We start from the raw sequence: 18,499 nt of genomic DNA, 5'->3' as shown, positions 1-18,499 counted from the left end.
GTACAGACAAATGAGGTTCTGGTTGTCTTAGGAGCTTTAATCTACTGATTACAGCCCCAACGGATGGCTTTAAGAGATTTGTGTGAATATCTCTGGATGTATATGAAGACATATTATACTGCTGTGTATTTTACATGTATGTTTATTATTCTGACATCGGTTTTGAAAGTTACAGGATGACACCATGACAAAAGTGCCTGTGCCTAGTGTGCTAGTACCGATGGGGTCCGGGTTCATGTCAGAAATCTTTGCGCTTAGATATTTTCTAGAAGGTGTCTCATAAAGAGAAACCCCCCAATAACTGTAGAAAAACAGGGGCTTTAAAGCTGATATTACAAATTTAGATTCTAGAGTACTGCTTTCAATTTGCGTTACAGGCAAAGGTAAAACAGAAAGTATCACATTTTCTGGATGAATAGCCAATCTGCCAAGCCCCACCTCCTAATAACGGCTTAGTATAGAAGCGTTGTGATTGGTGGGTAGTCAAGTCCCCTTCAAACTCATTTGTATTATACTTACATAGTTTGTTTTTCAAGGATTTCTAATGTTATTTATGGAGTACATTTTAATGTTGTTGTTGTTGTTGTTGTTGTTGTTGTTTTTTAAATGACTCCAATGCTCCAATAAGCAGAATAAATATGAAGCTCGATCCAGCAAAATAAAATGTTCCCCCCAAAAAGAAAAAAAAACACAAAATAAGAATTGAAAGAATGAGCTCAGTAAATAGTCAAAGTAGTTTAAAATAAAGGAGTAAAGTAAAGTAAAGAAAATACAATACAACATTATATTGTTCTTTCAGTTGGTCACATCCACTTCTGCCTCCTGTATTTTTTTTGTTAGTGGTACTATACAAAAAACACACACCATAGCAGGTCTCACCACCAACACGTAAACTTTCCCCTTTCAATCTTGCTGCTGTTACAAATCACTCCTGACATTCATCTCTGTGTTGAAAAACTGAATGAAAGGCTCCATGGTATCATGTTTTTGTCTAAATATAATTCTCTATTACAAGATACACTCATCTGTACAAGTTATCTTTTGCATGTTATGTCCTGATTGTATTCTGTGACCGTGGTGGGGAGATAACGTATTGCTTTAAATTATTCCATGCTTGTTATTACTTTTTGTCAAATGCCACGTGAACATCTCCTGCACTCGGTATAGTTGTTTGACTTAAAATCTCAGAAAGACAGTTTGTTTGTGTAGATTGATTTATTTCAGATTTCCGTAACACTTGTCTGCACTTGAGACTGTTCAAATAAACAAAAAGGGGCATTTTTAATGTTTAACTAAGTAAACTCCAATATAAATTATAAGGCTAGTTAAAATGACTTTTTGATGTTCTTGTTCAGGGAGCATCTCTAAATGTTGTTTCTTTATTTCGCCACATGGGGGCACACTTACACCACCGTGTATCATCTGTTTTCTACAGTCAGGGCTTTTACCCACAGAGATTTAAAAAATGGGGTTGATACTGACCTACCAAGTTGTCACCAAACGTGACATGTTAAAAAAAAAAAAAGAAGTTAAATAAATTCTGTTTCAATAATAAAAATATAACATTATCATAAATGTTTGTGCAGTTGTTCTTTTTGTTTATATTTTGTTTATACATCCACACTATATACTGTAAACTAAAACAAATCCTTGCAGTAATAAAGCTAATAACATATGGGAATCTTAAAAAACATAAACAAAAACATAATTAAATAACGTTTATGGCATTTTTAAAAACTCTGCTGATTATTCCTTAAGTAAAAGAAGGATAATTAAGCTTTGTGTTAAATTCAGTTTTAAAAAATCGCGAGTGGAGAGGATTGTGAGCCGTAATGGTTTTGCTTTGCTAATAATATTTGGTTTTATTATATAATCACTTAACGTTTTATTTAAATGTATATTTATCTTACTTTACTATATTTTTTCGTCTGATATTTTAGCTTTATTTTCTTATTTTTCGCAAATGCCCACCTTTTTTGATAAATTAAGTATATCTTCATTTAACAAACTCAGAAAGCAAACGAAAAAAAAAAAGTTGACATCATAAAGGGGAGGTGAAGAGAGGAGGTGTTGAGGGATCCTTTAAAAAGTTGAGGTTTGCGTCCACACAGCTCTCCGAACTGTGGCGAAAGACGTTTCCGCCCACAAGAAAGATGGCGGCCCCCTTGCTGGAGCAACTGTCGGAGTCTTTAGGTTCCCCGGAACCAGCGATTCGACTCATTTTATCTATTTTAATCGGTGAGTTTCTACCCACGATTCACTTACAGGTTGTTGTCGCGGTCAGAGGTCATCACACCAACCTGTACGTTAGGTGTGAGCTGCTCCTGTGGTGGTGTAACTGTTAAATAGTTTCAGCTAACATAACGCTCACTCAGCTGTGACACTATCCAGTTATCTGTCGGGCTGCTGGTGTTGGTAGCGAAAACATTAGCTTTATATTTAAATCTCAGGCTGCCCCTCAAACAGTAGCTTTATTTTCAGGAAGCACACACCCTCAGAATAGTTTCCTGCACAGCCTCACCACAAACGGCTAACATGTGGCTTTCAGCTGAACTACATTCATTTTCTACCTGTTGGGACTGCCTAACGGGAAGCTAGGATTGTGCAGCAAAATGCATCCTTCTGCCCTTTTTTTTTTGGAGCTATGTGTGGCCTGCTCGTTGTTGTATGGGATTGGGGTTTTGGGGGCACCGAGGTCGACAATAATAGCTGCAGTGTTGTTGGGAGGGAGAAGCACAGGCTGCCAAAATATGCCCCCTTACTCCCCTTTTTCCACACAAAGCTGTGCAGAGAGGAGACACACTCTGAGGAGGGAGCTGAACACTGGAACAAGTGCTGAATTTCATTTGACAAGTCTAGCTTTACATTTGTTGGTTTAGTGCTTTGGGATTAACACATAGCACCACTTTAGAGCTGTCAGAGGTGTGTGTGTGTGCGCGCGTTCACGTGTAGTTGTCCTTGTGAGGACCAGTTGCAGACCTTGGAATTGTAAGGACATTTTAGCTGGTCTTCTTTTTTCCAACCTTTTACCTGTTTTGGGTTCAAACTTAAGACTATGTTGCTGAAGCTGTGCAGGGGAACGTGTGGGTCCTCACCAAAATAAGCCCTATGTGGGTGTGTGAATGGTGTGGGGGAGGGTGCTCCACACTGTCCTTGCTGAACTTTGCTCCAACACATGGACACGTCTGTTTTCCCTCGCCTGACTCCAGCCTTGCTATAGACTGAAAGAAAGGGGTTATTCAGACGAGTCTTTGTTTGGAAACTTGTCACCTAACCTGTTGCACGATCCCCGGTCCTGAAGTTGCTTCATGTGCGTTGCGTAGTGTAGTTCAGTAGTAACAGCTGCACACTATAACGAAAGTTGCCTCATCTGTTCCATTCTTGTGCATCCTTTTGTGTGTAGGTCAAGTAACTTATAATAAACTGCTGTGTAGGACATCACAAAAGTTAAAACTTTTCCTTAATGGGGCTTTTGGTTTCTACTTGAAGCATGTAGGATTTTGCATTCAAGGGATTCAGCGGCTTTTCACCCGATTCTTCAGATTGTAAAAGTTTAAAAGGATAAAGCTGGCACTATTACATACTTTTCTACAAATACCCCTTGAAAAAACAATGTGTTAATCTGTCTTTCAGTGCTTTCTGACTTCCTTACCCCATCTGTGGCACTCGGCCCAAAGTTCTTTTTGGTCCTCTTGGAGTCTTTGGATTAAACAGATCAGTGGTGTGCAGTTTAATTTTTAAACTCTTAAGCCACCAGACACTGGAAGCCAATGTTTCTCTCACAGAGGTGTATAAAGTACAGCTTAGTATTAAACTGCTGCTGTTATCAGATAGTAGTAAATGTGTATGGCAGCAAGATGTTGCGTGTTCGGCTTAATAAAAGTATAACCAGAATGTAGGCTAGATATAAAAGAGCAACATTTTCACTGCTACGTAAAATTCCTGAAGCTTTGAGCTGAGCTAGCCGGGTCCTAAAACATACCCTGTTTGTCCTGAATGTTTGCCTTTAATAAGCACCATAAACACAAAGTGAATGCCGTGTTGTAGGGCAGAACAGGAACAAGGTTTGCATGTTCTCCTTGTACGTGTGTGCTTTTTCCTCGGGGTACTCTGGTTTCTCATAGGTGATTCTAAATTGATCATGTTGACCATACGTGTGTTTCTGAGAATGTGTGGTTGTCTGTCTCTTTGTTAGCTTTGCGATGGGCAAGTGATTGGTTTCATGTGCATCTCACCTTTTTGGCCTTTAACACCTGGGATAGGTTCCAGCTAAATTAGCCTGAGCAAATAGATGGATACAAATGATGCTTTAAAAAGAATCTGAGGTTAATTTTACCCCAGAGTTCTACAGTCGGACCGCTTCTTGCAGCCAGCAGTCGCTCCTTGGTAGCCAATTTAAGGCACTTTTGCCTTGGCTTCACTCTTCAGACCAGGACCACACTGTTTACTGGAATTTTTTTTTTTTTTAATTGCTTGAGATTGCATTTTGCAATAGTTGCCACAGCACCACAGAAGGACCAGCCAAAACAAATAGATGACCTCGTTCCTAAACGAGGGGCTACCTCTGTAGCTTAGACATGGTTCGATTATGAAAAGTCAGACACAGAGCAGAAAACCGTACTTGAGTTGCTGCAACTTCTGCAGAAAATTGGTCCCCACCACAGACACTGACACAACAAACCTCTTCTACCACCTTAACAAAGACTGTGTATCGAGTACAAATAAGAAGCAAGAAGAGCCGTCAGGTCGTTTGGTGACCTGTCCGGGATATTCCCTGTGACAGGTGGGATAGGTTCCACGACCCAGAATTAGACTAGTAATTAGTGAAATGAATATGTGGATATCCTGACTCGGTCTGAATAAGAACTTTGAGTTTATTTGTTTTTGTGGGTTTTCTTTTCTTTTCTTTTTTTTGCTATGAAAGTGGATGGATGGACTTGATCTTTGCGTCTCACAGATTACAGCTGACACAGATGGTGGTTTGCTGTTATTTATTATCCTTCAAATGCAGAGAAAAAGTTAACATGCAGAAATTTTTCAGTTTGTAGCCTTTTACATTTCAGATTTATATCATATAAATATCTTTACGTTTTTGTTACCTCACCTCAAAAGGGTTCACGCTATATAAAAGAATTGGTCTTTCGCCGTGGAGGTAATCTCTCTCCTTGAGATGCCTGACTTCTCACAACGTGGCACACAAACCCACCAGTGTTAGTTATGCGCTACCTCACGTCATGTGTTTAACCTAGAAGGTCGGTGCTAGCGCCAGGAGAGATTAAAAGTAGCCCACTCGGCTGATATGAAGAACCACACTCTAATTCCCATTAACATATTTTCCTGTTTCTCCTTGTGTGTTCTGCAGGGTATCCCTTTGCTGTGGTGTACCGGTCGTTCTTGTTCAACCAGACTCCCACAGTTATCCATTTATTCCACACGTTCTCTGGATTGGCTCTAGCGGCATTCAACTTTGGTGAGATGAAGTGGCATGTCTCCAAAGACCTGATTTATCTTTTATGATTTGAAGTGAATTTCTCTCATGTATGTTTATCGTAAATGCATAAAAGGATCTATACATTTGCTGTTATTAACCAAAACGTGGTATCTGTGTCTCTTACATCTAACAGTCTGTTGATTGTGCTCTTTTTAGAGATTTGTTTTTAACCTGATTTTGAATTCTGTATTGTTAACATTCCTGTTAAATCGCTGACAGTGATCTTGTTCCTTTATTTTGGTTAAGCTTTTCTGTGTTTCTTTTTTGTGTAATCGTAACAAATAACAGTCTGAGGATGAATCGAGTCAGAATTTCTAAGGTTAAGGCTCTCAACATGTTTTCAGGATGTTCAGAGTCAAGTTGTTTTATCTGTTAAGTCAATCATTGCTTTTTTAAAATTTTTCCAACAAGAAAAAGGGCGAAATTATTCAGTTTTCTATCATCTAACACTAGAAAAAGTTTGGCACTGTGCCTGGGACGGGACTGGCGTGGGATAAAACAATGAGCAAATTATAAAAGTAGTTGCAGAGTAATCTGAATGTGAATTGAGTAGGAATATTATAACATTAAAAAATGTTTCTAATTTCGAAATTGAATGTTTGGAGTGATGCTACCCTTTTTAATTCATTTTACCGGTATTAGAGTTGTTACATTTACTTATGATTATTTTGATGGTATTATCATTTTCTCCATTACTTGCAAATCATAATTTGCAGCTGTCAGGTTTACTCTGAAATTGAACACATTTATTATTTCACACTGAGGAAAAAATCGGAGGTGTGGACATGTTGAAGTACGCCTTAAAATTGCAGCTGTCCAAATTTATGACTAAGAACGGAGACACTTTGACTTAAAAAAGAAAAAAGGAGAAGCTGGACTTGAACAGAAAGCACTTTTGCCTCATTTTCTTTTAAATGCAGTGCGGTTTGAATGCCTCTTTTAAAACCACACTGAAGCTTTTATGGATTAGTCATCAAGTTTTGTCAAGTCACAGGGAAGTAAAACGTCCCCCCCCTTCAGCTATGACAGTGGATTGATTTCCTGTATGTAACCAGCTTTGTTACCCGTGTGTAGCATATGATGCAGCGAGCTGCCACTTATTATTAAAACATACCTGGCAGTTGTTTTCTTGCTCCAATCAGTAGCAATAAAAAGCTTCTCAGAGCCCAAGGTGATCCACCAATTATTGGACAAGTAAAAATGCCAAAGCATCTCAAATGCTCGACGCAGTTATTTGATGTTCTTCTTTGCCTTCATAAAATAGTAAACTGAGTTAACATTTTTTAATATTTCAATATTATTGGGATAAAACAAAAAATATTAATTTTTTTTAGGCTGTCACATAATATACTACTTTTTATTCTGCATTTCTTTCTTTTAGAAAGGGTTACATTTTCTTGTTTGTGTTTTTCAAAAATAAAAAATACAAAACTGAAAATAATCATTAGTTGCAGCCATTACATTATTATTAAAAGAAAACCAGCTCGTATTCAGTCTGATAACTAATAAACAACACGTTATTTCAGGCAAACAGAAAGCTCATCAGGACAAATGTCAAACTCATAACACTCAGTGTACCTTTTGTAGACCAGTTTTTTTGGCACATCCACTTTAAAAAGCATAAAGTTTATACCTCAACTACCACAGTATTTATAAATCATTAATACTAAGAAATAATCCAGGCTGTAATTTCCTGTGGCAGCAGCAAGGTCTTCTGCACCCCCTCCTGTCCACCACAGTAGGCTGTTTGTACCCCCAGTGGGGCCTGCCCCTCAGTTTGAGGTCTGTTGCTGGTAGACCAAGAAACTGAGTGGCTTGTGCTTGCTGTTGGGAGAGTGGTCTGCTGGAGTAGTAAACAAACTGCCAACATTGATTTCTTTCTCTTTTCTTTATTTTGTTGTTGCTGCACTTGGATTTTACAGCAGGTCTGTTGCTTTACCTTTCTCCTCGAGTTCGTTTCAAGTCAGATGTTGTCATGTCATCGTCTTGTTGTCCTCTCTCTGTCTCTGCCAATTCTCAACTGTAGAAGAAGAACACTGTTGTCGTGTCACACTTGACTACACTCTCCATTTCCCCCCACTCACCGTGTCCGTCTCTTTTTCTTTTTCCAGGCTCTCAGCTCTATCACTCCGTAGTATGCGTCCTTGTCCAATTTCTGATGCTGAGGCTCATGGGAAGGACGGTAACAGCCATCCTGTGCAGCTTTACCTTTCAAATGGTGAGGTTTTATTGGGTTTATCTCTGCACTGCTAGTTTTCTCGCAGGTACTAAATTGTGATTCAGGCTTACTTTGTAGCAGCAGCCTCCTCCTTTATCCACAGGACGCTTTTAATGCAGTTTGTTCCACAAGTTTAAAATCTGATTTCTTTATCTGCATTTTCTGGTCTACTCTTTGTCTTGTTGATGTCTAACTACTGTTTGTTCCATTTATTGAAGTAGGTCTGTAATCTTACAACACATTCACACGCTTCCTGTAAGGAAGTGGCACTTTTTACATGCTTTATGATGCCCATAGTCTGACAAACTACGAGTACGTTCATAAAAAGAAATGTGCCAACTCTGTATTTTCAAACTTTAAGCAGCTTCCTGTGAGTCCTTTCTTTCCTCAGGTTTTCTGTAAATGTAAAAAATAAAACAGCTGCTCACCCTATATCTGATACCTGAATGCCATCTTCCTACAGTTATACCTACTAGCGGGGTATTATTACACAGCCACAGAGGAGTATGACATCAAGTGGACTATGCCACACTGTGTCCTCACACTTAAACTTATCGGTGAGTTGATGTAGCCCAGTAATCGTTTTCCTTTTTTCCTGCTGATGTCATTACAACCTCCTGAAAGGCTGCACGCGGGGCCTTTACATGCTTTAAGCTGTTTTTAATCAAGTGCTGCTGACAGTAACGGTGCCTTTACCATAGTCTCATAGACAAATTTGTGTTTTTCTGATTGCAGGTTTGGCGTTTGATTACTATGATGGCGGGAAGGAACCAGTGAGTTATTGCTCTGTCTTGCTTTAGCTTAGAGGCTTTCTTAACATTTATCTTTGTTAGACCATGTAACAGTCATTTCTGTATTGGGTTTTTTGTGGGGGAGGGTTTAATCTCTGCATCAGCAGAGTCACGTCTCTAAGTTCGTTTTTTTGTGTTTTGTTTACACGAGCAGGGCTGTTTGCGTAAAAAGTTAATTATAGAAAATATTTAGAGTCATGTGGAAAAGACTTCTCATTGTATGCTGTGCAGTCCTGTGGAAAAAGTTCACCCCGTGATTCAGCAGCTTGTAGAACCGCCTGTGGCAAAAATAATTTGAAATGATTGTTTTCTGTGTAACTTTATCAGACTCTCACATTGCTGTGGAGGAGCTTTTTGCTGCGCTCTCTTTTTGCAACATTATTATAGTTCATTGAGGTTTGCATGCATTTGTTTATGCTTCTGTAAAGTCCCACCACAGCATTTCACCACCACCCTAGCACACGGTTGAGGTCTGGACTTTGGGCCATTGCAACATCTTGATTATTTTCTTTTTCAGTGTAGATTTGCTTTGCCTGGAAACATCGTCCTTGGGCTTCAGCCAAGCTTTAGCTGTCAGACACATGGCCTCACACTTGACTCTCTTTTTTTTTTTTTTTTTTTTTTTTAAAATCTGAAAAACACAGACGAGTTCATGGCCGACTCACGGACTTAAAAGTGCCCATGTCACGTGGCTGCAAAAAAGCCCAAATCGTTACACCTCCATTACTGTGTTTAGTAGTTGGCATGAGGCTGACGTTCTGCTTGTTTTACCTGTGCGTCTTGTGGTTTGTTCAGCTCTGACTTTGCAAGCCTAACCTGTGCCATCATGTTCTTTTTAGAGAGAAGAGGCTTTCTCCTGGCTTTCTCTTTCCAGATAAGCCATACTTGTTCAGTCTCTTCATAACCGTAGTGATACGACCTTTACGTTTAAGTTTCCCTGAGCATCTCGCAGTCTGACTTTGGGGTGAATTTAGTGCGCTGTCCACCTCTGGGAAGACTATGTTCTCCAGAATACCAGCCTACCCAAAGTCTCACTTACTGATGGTCTGTTAAATAAAGTACATTTGATTATCACCACGTGGCAGCTACTTGCCCTCTTAATTCACTTACACGTAAGGGTGTACTTAGTTTTTTCACATGACAATTTTTTATTTTTTTTTAATCAGTTAAATAATTATAGTAAAATAGGAAGTAATCAGAAATGCCTTTTGGTGTCTACAGGTTTCATACAGATGTGTAGCGAAGTAACCGAAGTAGACGGCAAACAATACGCCAGTGTTACAGTTTCCACGAGGGATATAGAGTTTATGATCAGAGGCGGAGCTGCATGCCTCTCCGTGCCATTTTTATGACACTACACTACAGTGCGCTCATGTGCTTTAGGCTTAATCCAGTGGGACTTGAGGCATAATGGGTACCAAGCGCCCAGTGTCCTCAGCAACATGAGGACTAATTGCAAAACAAACAATTGTTGCAATTGTAAGAAGTTGGTGTATAGTAGTAGGACTGCCTCAGGCACTGCAAAGCATTGGGCAGTTGGAAGCAGATATTCCTGTTACACTACTAAAACGACGTGAAACTAAAGGACTGAAAGCAGGTCTACCAGCAGCTCAAAGCGACATAATAAGAAATCTTTATAGTGGGGAGGATCTGCGCTGATCTTCTTCTCAGCCTTCTCTGCTTTATGTCTCACTTAGCTCAGGCTCTCTGTTAGCTCTGTACTGTGGTAGGCACTGTAGTGCTATCACTACAGTGGTTTTCTTCATGTTACTCCAGACTCATTAATGCGTCTCCCCATTTCCCTGACTTCACCTAACAGTCCATTAATAATCACGTTACAACAATAGGTGTTACTGTTTCCTCATTCCTTCGCTTAGTTTGAATTCTCTCTTTTGCTGTTGGCACATCTGTGATGGCTGTTAATTACCCACACTGCTCTCTCTTTCTAATCTGAGGATTTTTGCTTTTAACTCAGTTTTTATCTCTTATCTGCATCGATGTCATTACTTAGTACTGCAGCTGAATGCTAAGGGTCATACTCAAGTACACTGTTTACAGCCGTCAGCTGAATGTCAGTTAATGAGTATTTAGTGAAGCCCTATTTGTCTTTTATTCAATTTAATGTCTGCTAACCTGCCTTTATTCTGAGCCTTTTAATGTCCATTTTGTTTTTCCCTCTTGCTTACTTGCCACATCTTTAAATTCCAGTCCAAGCTGAGCGCAGAGCAGAAGGAGTCAGCTCTGCGGTCCGTGCCCTCGCTGCTCGAGGTGTGCGGCTTCTCCTACTTCTATGGCGGTTTCCTTGTGGGTCCCCAGTTTACACTGCGCAGCTACCAAAGACTTGTGGCGAGGGAGCTCACCGACTGCCCTGGAAAAGTTCCCAACAGGTTAAAGAAAAATGAATTGAACAATAATCCTTTATTAGATCTCTTTTAAAGGGGGGAAAGCAACTTCCCAGTATCAAAGCCCTTTAGTTAACATTATTAAAGTCTCTTTATCTCTCCTTATTTCTCTCAGTGTTGTACCAGCTATGAAGAGGTTTGCTCTTGGTTTCCTCTGCCTGGTGATATATGCGATATTTAGTCCTCATTATCCAGACAGCTACTATTTAACAGATGAGTATGAGGTGAGAACAGCAATGGCATTCCCAATAATCACGATATAAACAAAGAAAAGATTTCTTTTTTTGTTTTTTAATGTCTTCATTGCAAAACGATTTGCTTTCCACAGGCGCAGCCATTCTGGTATCGCTGTGTGTTCATTCTCCTGTGGGGCAAAATCATTTTGTATAAATATGTCAGCTGTTGGGTTATAGCGGTAAGTAGACTCTTGATCTTGAGCAAGTACCTCATTGCAAACAACTAAAAGCTAATAAAGCTTCAATAATGTGAAACTGCAGAAGGTGTCGGCAGTATCGCCAGTTTTGCATGCATTCATACATTTCTTTAAGGCACACCTCATTTAGCGTGAAGTCCCAGTTAATCAGGTTTGTGTGCTTCATGGTGTGATCTTACATGAGCCAGTAAAGTGCACGCTTTATGTGTTACAGGAAGGTGTATGCATATTAACTGGACTGGGATACAATGGAGTAGTGGATGGTAAGCACCAGTGGAACGCGTGCGCCAATATGAAGGTGTGGCTCTTTGAGACGACGCCACTCTTTGGAGGAACCATTTCTTCTTTCAACATCAACACAAACGCCTGGGCTGCCAGGTCAGTGTGCAGTCTGAAATCTGAGACGTTCTCTAGCTGGTATGCACAGCCATGCTATAAAAGTTAAATATTTGCTTGGATGATAATGGGAAGAGGGAGGAATAACAGCCCAATCCAATATGCATACTTGCCAGTCTGTCAGTAAATGAATAAATAAATTACCAAAGCCTCTGCCTTTCTGCTGTTTAACAATAAAAGAATCCTCACACAGGTGGGTGAAGGCATGCTGGGAGGATTTTAAAACTTTGCAATTAAAGACAATTATTGACAGTTTTGGTGCTGAAGATTCATGCGTGAAATTCTTTGAAAGCGTGTCAGTTTTACGACAACCGCCGCAGTGCGCAAAGCAATTTACTGAACATACAGTTTATTTCATGCTCTGTTTTAACAACATTAACCAACCCACGCTTACTTTCTCTTTCTACTCCACGACACTCCTTCAGATGTAGAGTGGCAGTAGAAACGGGCTCAAATGGAAATTAAAGTGGCTGGGATGTAGAAATGCAACCTATAAAGTCAATTAGGACTTAAGGGGGTATTATATTGGAACTAGTTGATGGAGCGTTTTCAGGCATTTGGTAGATGTATCACAGGCTTGACATTTGCTGGGCTTATTGTGTAACCTATAAAGGAAGTCGTATTTTTAGCCTAAAATGCACCAGTTTTGAGTTACTCCTGGCGCACATGAGAAGTTTTAATAATGAAAAGCTTCAGATGCACTGGTTAATGTGAGGCTGTGTTATGCTGATCTTTTTGAGGGGTGTGCAATTAAATTCATGAAAGATGCAAGAAGTCACAAACCTTAGGGAAACGAAGGCGAAAGGTTCAGCGTTCTCATACGCGTATAAAATATTTATACAGAAGGGTCGTCTGAACATATGTTAAGTGTTCAGATTCAGAAGTGCCACACTGCTAGGCAGAAAATGTCAGGCTTTAGGTTTTAATTTAGAACAAATAACGGGCGACCGTGGCTCAAGAGTTGGGAGTTTGCCTTGTAATCGGAAGGTTGCCGGTTCAAGCCCCGGCTCGGACAGTCTTGGTCGTTGTGTCCTTGGGCAAGACACTTCACCTACCGCCTACTGGTGTTGGCCAGAAGGGCCAATGGCGCAATATGGCAGCCTCGCTTCTGTCAGTCTGCCCCAGGGCAGCCACTGTGACATCACCTTTTGGTTTGTGGTTCACAAGTTCAAGTCTTAAAGATAACAATTTGCCCTTTGCTGTCTTTAATGTTCTGCTGCCAGAGATAACTGTATCTGGATCACATGGTGGATTCCTGCCTTAGCCAACAGTAGCAGGTTTAGCTAGTAAACTTTATGAGTGTCTGACACAGACTAATAGTAAGCTAGTAAAATGCTGTAATTTCAGTGACTTAACTGAAGCACAGACTTCTTGGAAAGTGTTGTGTTTCTTGGGGGGGGGGGGGTTTAAGAACATACAGGAAAGCCTGTTGTTAGCAGATGGCTAACAGCTACACCTGCTTGTGTCAGGACTTGTGCTTGTGTAACTACTCTTTTAAGACTGTTTCACCCTCTGTACGGGTGTCACAAAGGAAGAAGTAACAAAAGAACCTTCATGTGTTTGGATTTTTGTTCATTAAGGAAGTGTTGAGTTTTCAGCTTTGGTATCATTTTTGTCACTCCCAGTTGTGACCATCGTTCCTTCAGTTAACATCATTGTTGCTAACCTAGTTAGCTTTAGTAAAGTTTCAAAGACTTTTTAGATACTTGTTAGTTCGGCAGGCTGAAGGACCACCATATGCCATGGTAAGATGTCCGTTGTCGGTCGGTCAGTCTGTCAGTCAGTCGTTTGTCCACAGTTACTGCTCCTCTACAGCACTGGTCAGAATTTAAACGATTAACTTTTGGAAACTGGGACTTTTGTTGAGGTCTTCACCAATAAACTAAACTCTCCTATAAGCTTATTTGTGTGGCCCTCCACAACAGTCCTAGTTTCTCGTGTGGCCCCTTGGGGAAATTAATTTTCCAACCCTGATTTAAGTCTTTACCCATATTGTGGTCAAGGTTGCATTTACAATAAACTGAACTGTGAATGATTGTGAACTGGATGGGCTGCTGCATCACTGATGTTCTGATTTCTTGTTACTCTGTGCATCTACAGTCTATAGACATTACTGGCTGTCATGCAAGTTCTTGCTTATTTCACTGAGTGACACATCACTGCCAACCTCCCAACCATCATTTTTACCACTTCTAGCTTTCTCTGAGTGACCTTTGGAAATGTCAGTCTATTCAAAATCACAGCATGGCCCTTATTTTAACATTAGATAGGGTCCTTAGTATAAAATCAGACACCTGTGTCCCTCCAGCTAGCCAAAGCTTTGAATATTCAGTTGCTATTGGATCCAAACAGTATTGTGTCCTGGTATTCACGATCACTCAGTTCGTGTTTGTGCGATTGACAGTGGGGAGGATGGATGCTGTTAATTATCTGATTATTATCAGCTTTTACACAGCACCACCTCATGTACCCCCTGGTCTGGTCCTGTTCCATTCAGCTAACACTGCAGCTTCTCACCTGTATGCAGTATAGAAGAAGAAACTCTGGTTTGAGGTTTGATTTTTAAGTTGTTATAATGTTCCAGTTTGGGTCACAGTTAGTCCTTTTAGTACAGGACATAAAGTTGTTGGGTTTTAATATAACTCAGTTGCTATGCAACCACAAATTCAAGGTGAATGAGTGCTCGCCAGCGTGACAGCTGATGCATTAAGCATGTTTGGCAGCCTGGATTTCCGGTTAAAGAGATAATCTATAACTCTAACTTCTTTATAAGAGACTAAATGAAAGACTCGCACAGTTAAAGGTTTATTTAACCTGAAAATGTCACACTGACTAAATCTAAAAATCTCAGAAGGATCAAACTAAGCTCCATCAGTTTCTTTTCACACTTCTTATTCCAGGTGCCTGGGTGGTGGAGCCCATCTCAGCTGTGATAGGTGGGGATAGAACCCGGACACTATTATAAGAAATGGGTTGTCCCCTAAAGAGGTCAATCAAAGAAAACACCACTAAAAATGATGTTTTGTTATTAAAACAGGAACTTGAATTTTAAAGAAAAAAGGGAGAGCTCAACCAGCAGTCATTATTAGGTACACCTCTACTCTACTACCATGGTGTCATCCCCTTTTAGACTTTGGTATAGATTCAAGAGGGTGCTGGAAACATTTCTCAGAGATTTTTGGTCCATTTTGACATGTTAGCATCATAGTTGCTGCAGAACCAGTACCACTCTGTGGCCCAGAGTTTGGGAACTGCCATCATAGAGGATTTTTGTGGTAAAATCCCAGTAGATCAGCAGGTGGTTTTATCCACCTGTATAGATCTATTTTAACCAGCACACCCTCAGACTCCTCTTTCGTCTAACGGGGAATGACTGGAGCAGCAGATATGTAACTCAAAGACAGAAAAAAGTAATTAAGAGAGAGAGAGAGAGTGTGTGTGTGTCTGTCATCTTTTGAAAATAAAGTGCTGTGTCATAAAATGAGTCGAAATGAATTAACTAAAGTGAGCGAAGTAGTTGGTAATGTGGTAGAAACCATGAACCTGTGTGTCCAATTTGTGGAAAGTGGATGAATATTCACAAATTGTTGTTTAATTTGTGGTTGTGGATGCAGCCAGCTCATTTTATTATTGTTTTTTCCTCTTCCTTCCTCTTTACAAAGACATGTGTTCAAGCGGTTGAAGTTCCTGGGCAATAAGACTTTATCTCATGTGGCCACGCTCTTCTTTTTATCGATTTGGCACGGCCTTCACTCCGGGTACATCCTGTGCTTCTCCATGGAGTTCTTCATCATCACCGTGGAGCGACAGGTCAGTTACTCAGTCCCAGCTCTGCACCCTGTAACTCGAGCTGCACGTTTTACTCAGAAAGTAGTGATTGTGCTCTGTATAAACTAAGAGTGTTGCATTTAATGTCTATTGATTACAACTGTGGCATTAGCTCTGTTATAAACGGAGTGGTGATGCTCTTATTGAATCTACAATAGTCTGCTACTGTTGATTAAATGCACATTACTAATGAGAATAATTGTGACTTAAGGTTATAGATTCATTCTTCTATCTTGATGTAACCTGTGTGTGTTTGTGTGACAGGCCCAGGCACTAGTAAGGGACAGTCCTGTGCTGACAAAGCTGGCCAACAGTGCACTCTACCCACTCATCTATGTAGTCCAGCAGTTTATCCACTGGCTCTTCATGGGGTATCCTCTAGTGGCATTCTCCATCTTCAGTTATGACAAATGGCTCAAGGTAAATTCAGAAGTCAGTCCTCTTGGTTCCTTCTTTCACTTCTCTTTGAAAGGAACCCCTGACCATTGACTTAGGGCAGCATTTCATGCATTTTAGCCGCACACTGAACAGGAAGTTTCAACTATAACATGTTATTTTTCAAGTCAATTCTCTTTTAATACAATTTGGAATTTAACTGTGCTGAATAGGTGAAAATTCCCTGTAAAGGTGTAGATGTGAACCCAACCCTACCTTCGGTCTTTCAATCCTACTTCAGTGGATTTGTGGTGCCACATTTGTGTCCGTGGATCAGTGATTCTCAAACTCTTTTTATCAAGCCCTCAGTTAAGATAAGAATATTCTCCATTCACACCCACAGATATTTGTGACAGAACCACAGTTTTATGAATCCTATCAATAAAAAATAATAGCATATGAGTATAATGATCATAATATCACGAGTGAACTTTTGTTTCCTTTCCCTTAGGCACAAAAAATCATTTATTCAAATTAGTTCCACTCATTATTTTTCATATTTGTCCACACCCCACCTGCAGCGATTCTGCGTCCCACCTGTGGTGGCTGTGCTACGGGTGTTTGTATTTGGCTATGCAAAGTCAAGCTATCAAATATAGATGTGCTCACATGCTGTCCTCAAAAAAATAACAAACAAAAAACCCTCGATGGTAGAATGCTGATTTAGAGAGCATAGTTGTCCACAAAGGAAAGGGAGTGGCAAAAATGATCAAAGATCAGAAAAGCAGGATGAGCAGCTGCAGGGAGCGGTGTTCATTATCTGAAACACTGTTTCACTTCACTGTGTTTGTGCTGTTGTGGGTCCCTTAGCTTAGCTCCTGATCAGAGGACAGTAGTCTCAACAGACAGTCCATGTGTGTTTGACACTGCCCCCTGGTGACGGTACACAGCTACAACATTTAGATGAGGGTATTCAAAGTTCTGTGTAGGACTAAAGTTCAACCACATCAGTCCCTTAAAGCATGCCGTGTATGAACATGTGCAATATTATCTTAATATTAAATGCTTAATACACACTTTGAGCCACAAAGGCTGCTATTTTTTTAGTGTGCAGTGATCTTTGGATTTATGATAGTCTAGTTGCTGTGTTTACAAAGTTGCTGTTTGTGACATACCGCTGTGCTGCCCCGATGGCGGAAAACCTGACCACGTCTGTGTCTGTTTAATTTTTCTGCAGCGTTTCAGCAGCAGCCAATAACAAAACCTTAAGTACTGCACTGAAAGCTCTTTTGTGAACTCGACCCCGGGAAGGTCATTTGTGAGGAACACAAACACGATTTTTGTTTGTGCCATTTCGCATCTTTTTTTGTGCAACATACAAAGCACCTCAGACTAGAGGAGAACCGGAGGCGGTGAAGTTTAAACTTGAAGGCTTATCGGGTGCTAAAAAACTGCAGCTATTCATGATGCAACGATTGGCACTTTTTCGGTGTTGTCACATTGTGTTACAGCAAAAAGTTTCAAGTTACTATTCTTGCCAGACAACCGTGTGTGTGTGGTGGTGGTGGGTGTTTGTTGTGTGTTGTTTTTTGTTTTGTTTTGTTTTTACTCCCGCTGCGTCGATGAAAAGAAAAGCCACTGAAAAGACTGATGGGATTGAATTTTCGTCTTTCTTTTCTGTACTGCCTTAAAGGAGATTTATAAGGAACAGTCAGCAACAGAGCACAAAAAAAGCATTTATTTAGGAAATGGAGTGGCTAAGTGGGTTACACAGATGGTCTGAGAGCTGGAAAGCAGCCAGGCAGGTTTCAGCAGAGAGAAACTGAGAGTTGCACGTGCAGGTTGTGATTTGACTGTTCCGTCTTCTTTCTCTTTCCCCCCTCAGGTGTATTCTTCTGTTTATTTCTGTGGTCACCTATTCTTCCTAGTAGCATATTTAATAATGCCATACCTCCGTAAGGCGCTGGTGCCTAAAAACGAGGGGAGAGAGAAGAAGCAGGAATAAGACTTGATACTAAAACTTGGCGTGGTAAGCAAACTTGAGCAGCTTTGCTAAGCAAATAAAGACATTTCAGTTGTGCGTGGATTGGTTTTTAACATGTCTGTTTCCTTCAGGTCCATCCATCGTTGAGACTGAATACTCACTTAAGGGAACTGCGACTTCCAAGGAGCAGAACGGAAAATATTTTAAGGCCTTTTAGTAATATATGTCCATGTTTGAAAAGAAAAAAAATAAATAAATTTCTATATATTTTTGTGTTTCAGGCGGGGAGGGTGTTTTTATAAACATTTGGAGAGATGTTTACAGGAAATTACCATTGTGCCACAGGGGTTTAATTGTGAGCCAGTCAGGAGCAATTTCCTGTTTTTTGTCTTTTCTTTTTAAAATTTCACCACGTGGGACTCGTTTGCTGTCGACACAGAACTGCACACGCTCACAAGTCATGGGTTCAGAGTCTGTTTTTGGCTCTTTTTTTTTTTTTTTTTTTTTTTTTTTTTTTTTTAAATTTAATAAATGCATTCTTTATTTCACGTCCACATTGAGCAGGAAGTGTGAGCACACAT

General features: G+C 40.1%; 1 protein-coding gene across 1 annotated transcript; it reads left to right on the top strand.

The window, feature by feature from the left end:
- The first annotated feature begins 2,090 nt into the window (after positions 1–2,090).
- lpcat3 (lysophosphatidylcholine acyltransferase 3) lies at positions 2,091–18,411 on the top strand. Its single transcript, XM_005731892.2, has 13 exons — positions 2,091–2,238; positions 5,363–5,470; positions 7,603–7,709; positions 8,173–8,266; positions 8,445–8,482; positions 10,709–10,887; positions 11,018–11,126; positions 11,231–11,317; positions 11,550–11,713; positions 15,394–15,541; positions 15,824–15,979; positions 17,820–17,963; positions 18,050–18,411. The coding sequence occupies exons 1-12, from the start codon at positions 2,154–2,156 to the stop codon at positions 17,937–17,939; spliced, it is 1,395 nt and encodes a 464-aa protein (XP_005731949.1). The 5' UTR covers positions 2,091–2,153; the 3' UTR covers positions 17,940–17,963; positions 18,050–18,411.
- The last annotated feature ends 88 nt before the right edge of the window (positions 18,412–18,499 follow it).

Source organism: Pundamilia nyererei, unplaced genomic scaffold, assembly GCF_000239375.1.
Source record: "Pundamilia nyererei isolate P.nyererei 1_Seehausen unplaced genomic scaffold, PunNye1.0 scaffold00045, whole genome shotgun sequence".
Classification (NCBI taxonomy): domain Eukaryota; kingdom Metazoa; phylum Chordata; class Actinopteri; order Cichliformes; family Cichlidae; genus Pundamilia; species Pundamilia nyererei.
This window is presented reverse-complemented; position numbering and strand designations above follow the sequence as displayed.